General features: G+C 35.7%; 1 protein-coding gene across 1 annotated transcript in view; it reads right to left on the reverse strand.

Annotated features, from left to right (window-relative positions):
* The window catches only part of LOC134248677 (uncharacterized), a 61,136-nt gene that overhangs the window by 15,817 nt on the left and 30,367 nt on the right, over positions 1–14,952 (reverse strand). The window contains exons 2-3 of the mRNA XM_062731073.1: positions 12,435–12,534; positions 6,230–6,452 (exon numbers count right to left, since the gene is read on the reverse strand). Coding sequence (XP_062587057.1) covers positions 6,230–6,452; positions 12,435–12,482 — 271 coding nt within the window. The 5' untranslated portion in view covers positions 12,483–12,534. The remainder of the gene's footprint in view (positions 1–6,229; positions 6,453–12,434; positions 12,535–14,952) is intronic.

Below are 14,952 nucleotides of genomic sequence, written 5' to 3' on the forward strand. Positions count from 1 at the left end.
AAACAATTATAACTAGAACTTTCCAATAGGGACAAAAACCCCCAGCTGGGGTTTTCAGAGAGGGTGCCGATTCACAAATATTTTTTTGGATCTAAAGATATTCACAATTTACTCACAAAAATTTGCCGAGAAGTATACTTACTCATTGTGTTTTTTAATGAATGAAACATTTTTAGGAACAACCAAATGAAACATCAATACTTACACATTGCAATTACATTGCAACTTTTTTTTCTGTATTAAAAAAATTTATTGCAACTAGAACTGTCCAATAGGGACAAATACCCCCAGTTGGGTTTTTTAGGAGAAGGTGCCAATACGCAAGTTTCGAGATTATCTTCCTTGGTGCGCTCTTTCGTTGAGGAGGGAAGTTTGGTTGCCGCGTAAACAAACAGGTGGGACAAATATTTATTATTGAATATATCGCATCATCGATATACTGGTTTATCGTAACTTTATAATTGTAAGGATGCACTGTTCAACTCGAGAACAACCAAATTAAAGTAAACGTGTCATTTTTTAAAGCAAAAAAAAAAAAATAAAAAAAAAAATAACAAGATGTGTTTGTGAAACACTATGCGCCCGGCGGCAACAAAGTTCAAAAAATCTATTTTCAGCATAATGGTCACAGGCAAGGTCACAAGGTCATTGACCTTGGTGTCGTTTGAAAGAACTTAATCGGTGGAGTATGCATACCAAATATGAATTTCCTATCTCCTATGGTTCAAAAGTTATGGTAAAAAGTGTAAAAAGCTATTTTTAGTATATAGGTCACAGTCAAGGTAACAAGGTCATTGACCTTGATGTCATTTGAAAGGACTTTATTAACGGAGTAAGTATACCAAATATGAAGTCCCTATCTCCTATGGTTCAAAAGTTATGACAAACAGTGGAAAAAACTATTTAAGCATATAGGTCACAGTCAATGTTATAAGGTCATTGACCTTGATGTCATTTTAAAGGACTTTATTAATGGAGTAAGTATACCAAATATGAAGTCCCTATCTCCTATGGTTCAAAAGTTATAACAAACAGTGGAAAAAAATATTTTTTGCATATAGGTCACAGTCAAGGTCACAAGGTCATTGACCTTGATGTCATTGGAAAGGACTTTATTAGTGGAGTATGCGTGCCAAATATGAAGTCTTTATCTCTTATGGTTCAAAAGTTATGGCGAAGGTTAAAGTTGACAACAGACAGAAAGACAAACAGACAAACAGATAAACAGACAAACAGATAAACAGACAAACAGACAGGACAAAAACAATATACGCCCGGGATCTATCGATCCGGGCGCATAAAAATAGGGACAGAAAAGAATATTCAGTGGATGTGAGACTTTTCTGACAAGGGAAGAGATATATATGGACCTCTAATAAATACAGTAAACATGAATCTGATCATTACATGTTGGCAAACTAAATGACACATTGATTTTTCCCCTTATTATAACTTTAAAAAAACCTACTAACTTTTTAGAGAATGTTTATACAATCAAGAAAATCTCCCTTTTTTTATAAAGACCACGACGTTTATTTCGTTTTCAAGTACAATTTAATTGAATTGCGGAATTGTTTTCTTTCAAATTTCGTTTGAATGTAATGATTATAATCGTGTACACTATAAATGGCTGTTTTTGTGGTAGTAAGGTGCCGATTTAAGAGACGGCAGGACGAATAACCCGCTCGTAACATGGCTCTGTTTCGCGTTAACGTCATCGTCACGGTTGATTGAAAACCATTCCAGACCCTCTCTGAAAACGGGTAACAAGTTTTATAAGGGGAAATTTACAAGAAACTGATTTGTAAACCATTGTTGCCTTTAAATTTTCATTAATTGGGCAATTCGAAAACAAGACCCCACTGGACTTCTGTAAACTGTGCGAAGATTGCAAGAAATTCATAATGTCTCTTGATATTGAAAAACGATGTGCATACCTCATATGCATCAAATAATGCAACAAGATTTGTCGCCAAACTCGTCGTTATCATATTGCACGTGTTTTGTGCTTTTTAGCGTTTTCCCTACTTGACGTCATGAATTTTACGGTTGAGTAATTCTGAATACAGATTTTGGTGCACAGTACATACATATACATGTATATAGGTTTATCCTAACCTTAATAAGACTTTGTCACCATGAAACATTGTTAACAAAAAAAAAAAACACGGTATTACAAAAATGCTTGTAAATTCTTATCTGAATTAAAAAGGAAAATATAAAATTTACTAGCAAGTGATCTATGATTTGAAACATTGTTTTTAAATTAAATATCTTCACACAGAACTGCTCTGAACTTATCAATAACATTTCCACTTTAGGTTTACCATTTACTGCGTATCATATTAGAATTAATATCGAAATTTCACTTGAAAAAAAAAAATTATGTACTAAAGATCAATTAAAAATTTTAAAATATTTGCATATTATATTATAATCCTTTCATATACTAAAGGTATTTTAATTCATATTTTATCATTATGAAGATTTTCATAGATTTACAGTTTCTGTATACCATGTTTAGTAAACATCAAAGGGTCAAAAGATAATAAGAAGGTCACCACGTTTCACAAGCAAGGTGTACAGGGTATACACAGGGACCAGTAAGTAAATATCAATCAAGTTCCAGCATCCAATGATGGACCCTCACGCACTTGATTGACAGGGCTACCCAGACCAGGTATTTTTTTAAGCCTGTGCTTAAAATCTCTGCATTTAAGAGAATAAGAGAAGAGAGGTCTTCAATTCTCGTGCCATATTCCCAGGAGATTATAGATAAAATTTGGTTGATAAGAGATGCCTTAACAACTTCCCATACCATACTCATTTATTTATCTTTAACTGGATACATGTCCAGTCATTATTCCCAAGAGACAAATGAATTTACCTTATCTTCTGTGTGATGTAAAAACTGTTTTTAACACTTGATGATGTTTCTTTTTTTTTAGTTTTAAAGAGTACCAGGTAGTTTTAAGCTGTAGTTTACATTTTTGTACAGATATTCTAGATTCTATGTTTCAAACCTTAAACATGAGCATAAAATGAACAAGTCAATTAAAATAAAAAATACAAGAGGTCCAGGGGCCACATTGCTCACATGAGCAATTGGCTAGATAAAAGCAGATATCAGATCAGAACTGAAAGTTTACTGAGGTGGGGGGAATTAAATTTTAAGCTCCCATGGGGTCATGATTTGAACAAACTAGAATCTACACTACCTGAGGGTGATTCCCTGTAAATATCACTCAGCATGGCTTTTAAGTACTTGAAAAGAAGATTTTAAAAGGTTTCCCTATAGATTCCTATGTAAAACTTTATCGGCCATTTGGCCCCACACTTCGCCAAGGGATCATGATTTGAACAAACTTGAATCTACACTACCTGAGGATGATTCCCTATAAATATCACTAAGCATGGCTTTGAAGTATCTGAAAAGAAGATTTTAAATGGTTTCTCTATATACTCCTATTTAAAACTTTTATCGGCCATTTGGCCCCACCCTACCCCCAGGGGTCACGATTTGAACAACCTCGAATCTACACTACCTGAGGATGATTCCACAGGACTTTCATCTTTCCTGCCCGAGTGGTTCTTTTCTATATATATTCCTATTTAAAACTTTTATCGGCCATTTTGACCCCACCCTAGCCCCGGGAGTCAAGATTTGAACTAATTTGTATCTACACTATCTGAAGATGATTCCACATGAGTTTCATCTTTCCTGCCCAAGTGAGTCTTGAGAAGAAGATTTTTCAAATATATTCCTATGTAAAAATTTATTCGGCCATATTGGCCCCACCCTAGCCGCAGGAGTCATGATTTGAACAAATTTGTATCTATACTACCTGAAGATGATTCCATTTGAGTTTCATCTTTCCTGGGCCAGTGGTTCTTGAGAAGAAGATTTTTAAAGATTTTTCCTATATTTTCTATGTAAAACTTTGATCGGCCATTTTGGCCCCACCCTACATCTGGTGGTCATGATTAGAACAAACTTAAACTTACACTACCTGAGGACGATTCCATGAGTTTCATCTTTCCTGGCCCAGTGGTTCTTGAGAAGATTTTTTAAAAATGCCATTTATTTTTCTCTAATTTATAATTATTTCCCCTTGGAAAAGGGCATGGCCCTTCATTTGAACAAACTTGAATCCCCTTCACCCAAGAATGCTTCGTGGCAAGTTTGGTTGAAATTGGTCCTGTGGTTCTTGAGAAGAAGAAGATGAAAATGTAAAAAGTTTACAATGACAACAACGACTATGACGACGACAACAACAACAACAATGACAGACAACGGACAAATTTTGATCAGAAAAGCTCACTTGAGCCTTCGGCTGAGGTGAATTAACAAGAGGCCCATGGGCCACATCGCTCACCTGAGAGGCTTTGACAATTCTGTCCTTTACTAGATTTACACCTTGTAATACATATTGTGACCCCACCCTACCCCACTGATCATAATTTAGACAATTTGAAATCTACACTACCCCAGGATGCTTCCATATAAGTTTCACCTTTTCTGGCCCAGTTGTTATTAAGAAGAAGATTTTCAAAGATTTTTCCTATATAATTCTATGTAAAACTTTGATTCCCCATTGTGGCCCCGCCCAATCCCCAGGGGTCATGATTTGAACAATTTAGAATCTACACTACCCCAGGATGCTTCCACATAAGTTTCAGCTTTTCTGGCCCAGTGGTTCTTGAGAAGAAGATTTTCAAAGATGTTTCCTATACATTTCTATGTAAAACTTTGATTCCCCATTGTGGCCCCGCCCAATCCCCAGGGGTCATGATTTGAACAATTTAGAATCTACACTATCCCAGGATGCTTCCACATACGTTTCAGCTTTTCTGGCCAAGTGGTTCTTGAGAAGAAGATTTTCAAAGATGTTTCCTATATATTTCTATGTAAAACTTTGATTCCCCATTGTGGCCCCGCCCAATCCCCGGGGGTTATGATTTGAACAATTTAGAATCTACACTACCCAAGGATGCTTCCACATAAGTTTCAGCTTTTCTGGCCCAGTGGTTCTTGAGAAGAAGATTTTCAAAGATGTTTCCTATATATTTCTATGTAAAACTTTGATTCCCCATTGTGGCCCCGCCCTACCCCTGGGGGTTATGATTTGAACAATTTAGAATCTACACTATCCCAGGATGCTTCCACATAAGTTTCAGCTTTTCTGGCACAGTGGTTCTTGAGAAGAAGATTTTCAAAGATGTTTCCTATATATTTCTATGTAAAACTTTGATTCCCCATTGTGGCCCCACCCAACTCCCGGGGGTTATGATTTGAACAATTTAGAATCTACACTATCCCAGGATGCTTCCACATAAGTTTCAGCTTTTCTGGCACAGTGGTTCTTGAGAAGAAGATTTTCAAAGATTTTTCCTATATATTTCTATGTAAAACTTTGATTCCCCATTGTGGCCCCGCCCAATCCCCGGGGGTTATAATTTGAACAATTTAGAATCTACACTACCCCAGGATGCTTCCACATAAGTTTCAGCTTTTCTGGCCCAGTGGTTCTTGAGAAGAAGATTTTTTAATGACCCAACCCTTTTTTTGTCTTTTCTTGATTATCTCCCCTTGCGAGGGGATATGTCCCTTCATTTTAACAATTTAAATTCCCCTTCACCCAAGGATGCTTTGTACCAAGTTTGGTCAAAATTGGCCCAGTGGTTCTTGAGAAGAAGTCGAAAATGTGAAAAGTTTACGGACGGACAGACGGACAGACGGACGGACGGACGGACGACGGACACAATGTGATCAGAAAAGCTCACTTGAGCCTTCGGCTCAGGTGAGCTAAAAACCTGTGAAATGCAGAAAAATGAACAAATAAAGTTGAAAATTCTAGGTGCACACCTTCATATGGTGAATAATAAGTACAGATTTTCAGATAAATCCTTGCAATAGTTTCTGAGAAATGGTCAGCACAAAACCACAAAATAAAAATGAAATAAAAACACCTGTAAAATTCAAAATAATTCATCCAATCAACATGAAAATACATTCATATGGTGAATAACATGTGTACAAATTTTAAGACAAATTCTTGTACTTTTACTTTAATTTACTTTTGAGTAATGGTCCGGACTTAATCTCGTCTACAGACAGACGGACAGCTAGAGGGACGGACAGACGGATATGGTGATTCCAATATATCCCCTAGACTTCGTTTGCCGGGGGGGGGGGGGGTATAATAAACTTAAACTTTGCAGCACAAACCTAAAAGAATATTTCTCCCAATGACACAGACTTCTAAGGTTTCATTTACAAAGGGGTTTAAGACACAGTGGTAGACAATTCTTTCTGGTTCTGAGCATGATTCAGCAAGTGATGTACAGTTCTTTCTTTTGGCTGCTTCCATCCACTCAATTTCATTCTCTGGACATTTATTGACGCTGACTACAGTTCTTCGCGAAGCATCACATAAATCTGCAGCATTACACTAAATAACAAAAGGACTAACTTCAAATTTGTGATTTTCTGTTAAACTGGCATGTTAGTAGAATTTTAAGTCTCCTGTAACTGTTACTTAATTTACATCTTTTTACTTCATATATCATTTTAATGCATTGTTGTTTTTTTTTTAAATGATGGATAAGGCTGGCTGAAATTAATTCTACATTCTTCTTTCAATGACATCACCTAAACCTGTATATTCATGTAATAAACTTTAAACTTTAAGAATTTTATAAACTTTGAAGATAAAACTTTGCAAAGTAAATGCTCTAAATCTTGAGTACACAGATGAACTATCAGTTGACTTTTCCTAGCACACACAATTGCTGCCTGAGCAAGATTTCAATTGAACATGTTCAATATTTTTATAAACTTTGAAATTTTTAAACATGCTTTTTTTAAATACAGTTATACATCAGATTCATATAAATATCATTTCACAAGAGAAGAAATTTCTTTTATCACGTTAATTGTGTACTATCAAAGGTTACTTAAATAATACACCAAACAGAATATGGTGGGAAGGTTTCACTGCCTATGGCCATACAGAGTGTGAGAGAACTTGGTTGGTAGAAAAAGTACCTGACCAGTGCACTGGCCAAGGGCCTAGGTTCAAATCCTTGCCTGGAACATCACATTTTCATGTGTTTATCCTGGCAGTTACAAAATCTAAAAATAAGTCAAAATCTTTCACTAATAATCAAAGTCCTTAAACCTTAAGAATTCCAAACTGATGTGATTTTGTTGAGCAATCATTTAACACATGACCACATCAGACTCTAGCAAAATTACTGTTATCCCTCACTTTTTTAAAAATAAATTTGTTCTATTTACATATGTATTAATTTTAGTATCAGGGGATGGCAAATACCATTGTCAGATGCCTGGGGCTAGTGAATTTTAGGGATGGGAAAGTGAAATTTTATCAACGGTTATCAAATAAAATAAATTCAATATGTAACCCTAGATTTGAAGCTTGGCATAGGTGTTGAAGAAATACGCACGCTAACTCTCGATTCCCGCCTACATTTTGGAATCATTTAATTCAATATAAATAGCAATTTGGCCATGAAATCTTAGTTTAATACAAAGAACAGTTCAATGGTAATTGAATAATTGTCTTAATACCAGCGCTAAACAGTAAATTATCCATAATTCCAGCTCTTGAAAAAAGGGGGGTAGACAATATTTTCCACTTAAATCGGAGTTTCAAGCATCACCATATTTTGAAATAGTCTTGGAAATGATTAAATTTTCCTTATATCTTTTCTAATGTTTAAGACCAATAAATAAAACATAAATATATCAATAGCATAGACAGAACGCCTAATTCAAGACTGTTATGTTTCAGATGTAAATCGCTTTGAAATTGGTGGAAAATAAGCAATTTTATCTTTTTTTGTCAATAAACATATGTCCCCCCCCCCCCCCCCCCCCGCATCACAAAAAAAAAACCTTTGTGAAATTTGTGAAATAACACTCCAAATTACCTGTAAAAAGGAATTTTTGTGACACGGGGGCCCGGAAAGATGTTTTAAAAATATTTTATGTTTTCCGTTGATTTCTATAGTGAAAAACACAAGTTTTACCAAAATTTTAGAGTTATCTCTCTTTGTTTTCCCAAATAAGTAATGTTTTATGAAAATCCATATAATTATCTATAAAAAAAATATTAAAAATTAATCGAATATGTTAACTTTTGAAAATTGACTTGGATGTACGCGGGAGAACAATACTATCATGCGCAGTTTTTTATCCACTCAGTATTTGGTTTCCTCTTCTTTTAACATGTTTAACATTTATAAAGTATATTATAGTCTATGGTAGGGCAAGCAAATAACTAAGGTAGGAAAAGTGGATGTTGACCTTGTACTTGCCCTTGGACAAGTGCCATAAAATCTGTTAACCCCTGAATATGAAAATGTTAAGGCTGGTTTCCCACCATTTTAAGCCTATACTCAAATCTCTTCAAAGTTCTCTCTTCTAATAATTAGTAATATTAAAATTCTTCAGCTAGAAATGATGGGACACAGTGTAAATATGCATGATCCATGAATAAAAAAATAGAAGTGACCCATGGACCACATCGCTCACCTGAGTAACTTGGGTGATGCAGTTCTTTACCAGGTTTCCCCTCTTGCTATAACAATTGTGCCCCCTATCCCCTTCCTTTTTGACATGATTTAAATAGTTTAAAATCTACACTACCCCATGCAGGATGTCTCCACATAAGAGTTTCAGCTTTCCTGGCCAAGTGGTTCTTTAGAAAAAGATTCTTAAATGATTGGTTCTATACATTTCTATGTAAAACTTGAAATTCCCTAATGTGGCCCTGCCCTACCCCAGGGGGTCACAATTTTAACAACTTAATATCTACACTACCCAAGGATGCTTCCAAATAAGTTTCAGCTTTCCTAGCCCAGTCATGAGAAGTTCTTGTCAATGAGAAGAAGATTTTTTAAGATTTGTTCTATACATTTCTATGTAAAACTTGGATTCCCTACTGTGGCCTTGTCCTACCCCAGGGGTTCATGATTTTAATAATTTAATATCTACACTACCCAAGAATGCTTCCACATAAGTTTCAGCTTTCCTGTTCAAGTGGTTCTTGAGATTTTTAAAGATTTGTTCTATAAATTTCTTTGTAAAACTTTGATTCCCTATTATGGCCTCGCCCTACCACCGGGGGTCATGATTTTAACAATTTATTATCTACACTTCCAAAGGATGTTTCCACATTAGTTTCAGCTTTCCTGGCCCAGTGATTCTTGATAAGAAGATTTTTGAATATTTGTTCAATATATTTCTATTTAAAACCTCGATTCCCTATTGTGGCCCCACCCTACCTCTGGGGACATGATTTTAACAATTTAATATCTACACTTCTCCAGGATGTTTCCACATATTAAGTTTCAGCTTTCATGTCCCAGTGGTTCTTGAGAAGAAGATTTTTAAAGATTTGTTCTGTATACATTTCTATGTAAAACTTGAAATTCCTTAATGTGGCCCCGTCCTACACCCGGGGGTCATAATTTTAACAATTTAATATCGACACTACCCAAGGATGCTTCCAAATAAGTTTCAGCTTTCCTGGCCCAGTGGTTCTTTAGAAGAAGATTTTTAAAGTTTGTTCCTATATATTTCTATGTAAAACTTCGATTCCCTGTTGCAGCCCTGTCCTAACCACAGGGGGTCATGATTTTAACAATTTAATATCTACACTACCCAAGGATGCTTCCACATAAGTTTCAGCTTTCCTGGCCCAGTGGTTCTTTAGAAGAAGATTTTTAAAGTTTGTTCCTATATATTTCTATGTAAAACTTCGATTCCCTGTTGCAGCCCTGTCCTAACCACAGGGGGTCATGATTTTAACAATTTAATATCTACACTGCCCAAGGATGCTTCCACATAAGTTTCAGCTTTCCTGGCCCAGTGGTTCTTTAGAAGAAGATTTTTAAAGATATTTCTGATATATTACAATGTAAAACTTGGATTCCCCTATTGTGGCCCTGTTCTACCCCAGGGGGTCATGATTTCAACAATTTAATATCTACACTATCCAAGGATGTTTCCACATAAGTATCAAGTTTCCTGGCCCAGTGGTTCTTGAGAAGAAGATTTTTAAAGATTTGTCATATACATTTCTATGTAAAAATTGGATTCCCTATTGTGGCCCTGCCCAACCCCCAGGGGTCATGATTGTAACAATTTTAATATCTACACTACCCATGGATGCTTAAGAAATAAAGTCCGCGTTTTCGTGAATGTTGCAGAATAACCTCCGAGGTCGAGAAATGTTGTTTGAAAGATAAAAGCTAAGGCGCTAGCCGAGGCTTTTATATTTCAAACAACATTTCGAGACCGAGGAGGTTATTCTGTAGCATTCATGACAACAAGGACTTTATTTCTATTCTTCCACGTATGGTACAAATGCTAAATTAAGGATAATCGTTTCCTCTATAGAGAAACGAATTAGGTCACCATGTCTCGATTACGCTGTTTCATTTAACACCAGAGGTAAAATTTGTCTGCTTACCTGTGTATAGAATGCAGACGATTTGAGCTTTCGCTACATTAAAAATAGCCTTTTTACAAATTACAAATATGTTCATAATATGTATTGATAAGGTAAAATAATTATACAATAACAAAATCATGTTCCTGTTTTACTGCTAAAATCACGCTGTTTAATGTGTAGGGAGGTCCGTGGAATAGCCCTGCTTAGCTATAACCAGAAGTCTCTGTCGAGACTGTAGCTCTACTGGTTTATACTTAAAACAAAGGAAGAGAAAAGTAGCAGTTGGGACTTGAAACTTTAAAACAGCAATAAATAGAAAAATGATCCTTGCCACTCATCAAAATAAAAACCAATGCACAGAATTATGTATCTTAGTATAGTCTACTTGTGTGCCAAATTATATTGTAATTGGACCAAAACTGTAGGAGAAGCATTTTAAAAGAATTTCTCAGAAACTTGTATTTTTAGTTACCATGGCAACACCGTTCATTGAAATAAAAAATCGATGCACAGAATTATGTATCTTAGTGTAGTCAACTTGTGTGCCAAGTTATATTGAAATCGAATTAAAACTGTAGGAGGAGTAGCATTTCGAAAGAATTTCACAGAAATTTCTATTTTTAGTAGCCAAGGCAACATCATTCATCGAAATCAAAAACCGATGCACAGAATTATGTATCTTAGTGTAGTCGACTTGTGTACCAAGTTATATTGAATTCGGATCAAAACTGTAGGAGGAGTAGCATTTCGAAAAGAATTTCACAGAAATTTCTATTTTTAGTAACCACGGCAACACCATTCATCGAAATCAAAAACCGATGCACAGAATTATGTATCTTAGTGTAGTCGACTTGTGTGCCAAGTCATATTGAAATCGGATCAAAACTGTAGGAGAAGTAGCATTTCGAAAGGAATTTCACTGAAATTTCTATTTTTAGTAACCACGGCAACACCGTTCATCGAAATCAAAAACCGATGCACAGAATTATGTATCTTAGTGTAGTCTACTTGTGTGCCAAGTTATATTGAAATCAGACCAAAACTGTAGGAGGAGTAGCATTTTGAAAGAATTTCACAGAAATTTCTATTTTTAGTAACCACGGCAACACCGTTCATCGAAATCAAAAACCGATGCACAGAATTATGTATCTTAGTGTAGTCTACATGTGTGCCAAGTTATATTGAAATTGGACCAAAACTGTAGGAGGAGTAGCATTTTGAAAAATTGTTTACAGACAGACAGACAGACGGACGGACGACAGACGCATTACTATCGCATAAGCTCTTCTGGTCTCTGACCAGTAGAGCTAAAAACCGACATTCATCAGAAACTTGATGCAATTTACAGTGTTTATAATGCAAAAGACGACACATCGATGCAGTCTAAACATGTATTTCATTCTACAGCCAAACATGCATTTGAATTGTTCAGATTTGATACGTGTTTCTGATCTGATAATTTTTTGATGACGTTTGTGATTTATTGGAGAATAATGTCCGGCGGTTTCCTTTGAAGTTTTGAATAATCGTGGTAGAATTCCACATAATTTTCAGCTTTCCTGGCCCAGTGGTTCTTGAGAAGATTTTTTAATGACATACCCCACCCTATTTTTCTTTTATTGATTATTTCCCCTTGTAAGGAGACTTGGCCCTTCATTTTAACAATTTAAACTCCTCTTCACCCAAGGATGCTTTGTTCTAAGTTTGGTTAAAATTTGCCCATTGGTTCTTGAGAAGAAGTTGAAAATGTGAAAAGTTTACAGACGGACGGACAGCTAGACAGCTAGACGGACAGACAGAAAGACGGACCACGTACAAAATGTGATCAGAAAAGCTCACTTGAGCCTTCGGCTTAGGGGAGCTAATAAAAATGGAACTAATTCCCTGCCTGGGATGTCTCAGAAGCAAACAAAAATAATTGGTAATGATTCAATATATTTAGTATCTTACCAGTGATGCCAATCTATACAAAATAAGGATAATGATAAAAGATTCCATATTATACAACTTTTTTGAGTGCCTTCCTTTTTTGGGGGAATGTTCAGTCCACCTGAAATAATTAATCAAATTGAAAATACAGTCATATAGATGTATCATCTTAATATAATCATGATAATAATTAAGGAAGCTCTAAACACTAACAGAAAGTGTTTTTTGGAATCAGAGAAAAAATATATCATAATTATAGAGATATGCATATCAATACTTTTTTAATTCATTTAGAATATAGCGTATATTTTCAGCATTTATTTATACTGTAACTTCATAAAACTTCCAAAAAATAGCTAGAGCTCTTTAGAATGCAGTGTTTAGAGCCTCCTTAATTAAAACTGACTAACACACAACATTTGCGCCAGTACCAGTGCACAATACACACACACACTCGCCGACTCGGAGCTCCACGAGTGACTCGCACACTACACGGGCACTGGAAGTTAATGTATACACATACTATATATTTACATTAACTTCCAGTGCCCGTGGCACACTATAACAAGATTAAGATTGCAAAGCACTTGACACTCGCTTAGATTTGTGTAGTTTCTCATGTTAATATATGTAAAAAGTACAATTACAACATCATAAACAGGTATTTCATTAATGTTTTTTTCTTTTTACACATGTTAAATGTAATACATGTTATATGCAACTTTTTGACCGATTAGACTTGACTTTCCAAGCACTGGGTACAAAAGGACCACCGGCCGCATACCACCACCGGCGCCAGTCTAGCTCTAACATAATAATGGGTGGTATATATTTTTTCTCGCCCTGTTATCAGTTAATAAATTTCCAATGCTATTAACCATGTTAACCATTAGAACATGTAGAAATAAAATTTCCAACTTACAAGAACATGTCGACTTTTCAAAGATTGCGCCTTCTGAGCGATAACGGGTGGGTTCCCCCCGATTTCGTGTTTGCGTCGAGTGGTTTGGCGCTCAATAATTTCGAACAAAGAGGTTTTTCTATTTACACATCAGTAATCAGTTAATAAAATAACATTCAATTGATAGCCTATAAAGTTTTAGCACTTAAAATGAAATTCATTACAACTTCAAAGCTAATCCATCATGAAATTTTACATCTTTAATACTTTATTATTTTCCTTTTTTATTTCTATATAATGTATATAAATGTAAATTTTTTTCCCCTATCTGTAGACAAATAAATAGGGCCTACATAAATCTTTTTTTTTTATTAAGCTGCTCATCATTACTCTACTGATCAAGCGGACATTATATTGTAGGCCGACCCATCACCGCGACCATGTTTACATGGTCTAGGGCAAAACCACTCAGAGCGGACGAGGAACTGGGGCGAAACCACTCGCATTCAAAGGGGTGCGTCGATTTACCCAAAAGGACCCAAATGAACCCAAAAGGACCCAAAAGGAACCCAAAAGGACACCAAATGACTCAAATGAATAAATTATGATACCTTGAAAATTAATAATTTGAATTACGAATATCATATTACAAGTTTACATAAAAGTTGGCAAAAGCCAAAAACATATGTAACAGGAAAGGAGAAAATGTATGGCTGGACCGGGAATCGAACCCGGGACCCCTGTATCTCTCGTCAGGTGCTCTACCAACTGAGCTATCCAGGCCGATATCCACGGCCCAAACCATTACATTCCTCCCTCTTTAAATTGTCTTCGCCCTCGAAGACCAACCCAAGTTCTTATTGCCCCTGGCAGGACTTTCACCTGCAATTCCACAGGTGGTCAACGGCACCAAATCTGTAACAGGAAAGGAGAAAATGTATGGCTGGACCCGGAATCGAACCCGAAACCCCTGTATCTCTAGTCAGGTGCTCTACCAACTGAGCTATCCAGGCCGATATCCACGGCCCAAACCATTACACATACATTTATCTTGTTGCAACTTTTCTTAAAGAATTTGAAATAACACAAGACTTTCATAGCATATCAAACACTAAATATGGTCAGATATGCTTTAATTTCTTTAAGTTGAAATTAACAAAGTACTGTATTATCTTATTTCTCTTCTGTTTTACCACATCTTACTATATCATATTTAATAAGTGAAAAAAAGTTTTATTTTATGACACGTTCTAGAGATAGGCATATGATATCGGGGGTGGATAGGGTGGATAGGGTGGGGGTCGGTGGGGGACCTTCCACCCCAACACCAAACAGACACTTTCGCCTCAAAAAACTAGTTTTAGTTTTAATAAAATATGAAAGTATTTATTTAATATCCATTTATTTTCTTTATTTCAAGTCCTTTTGGGTTGTTCTTTTTCCTTTTGGGTCCTTTTGGGTAAATCGACGCACCACAATAAAGCAATTAAAATACAACAGTAACAAAATTTACATTGCCACCATTATAACAATATATCACTTTATTATTTCTTTCAATGTGTTTGAATTTGTTTTATCCATCATCACTTAAAAAGCTTTTTCATAGGCGTCGGAAGCAAATTGAAAAGGGGGGGGGGG

This window comes from Saccostrea cucullata, unplaced genomic scaffold (genome assembly GCF_032062105.1).
Source record: "Saccostrea cucullata isolate Sc308-1 unplaced genomic scaffold, CSIRO_AGI_Scuc_v1 ctg164, whole genome shotgun sequence".
NCBI classification, from domain to species: Eukaryota; Metazoa; Mollusca; class Bivalvia; order Ostreida; family Ostreidae; genus Saccostrea; species Saccostrea cuccullata.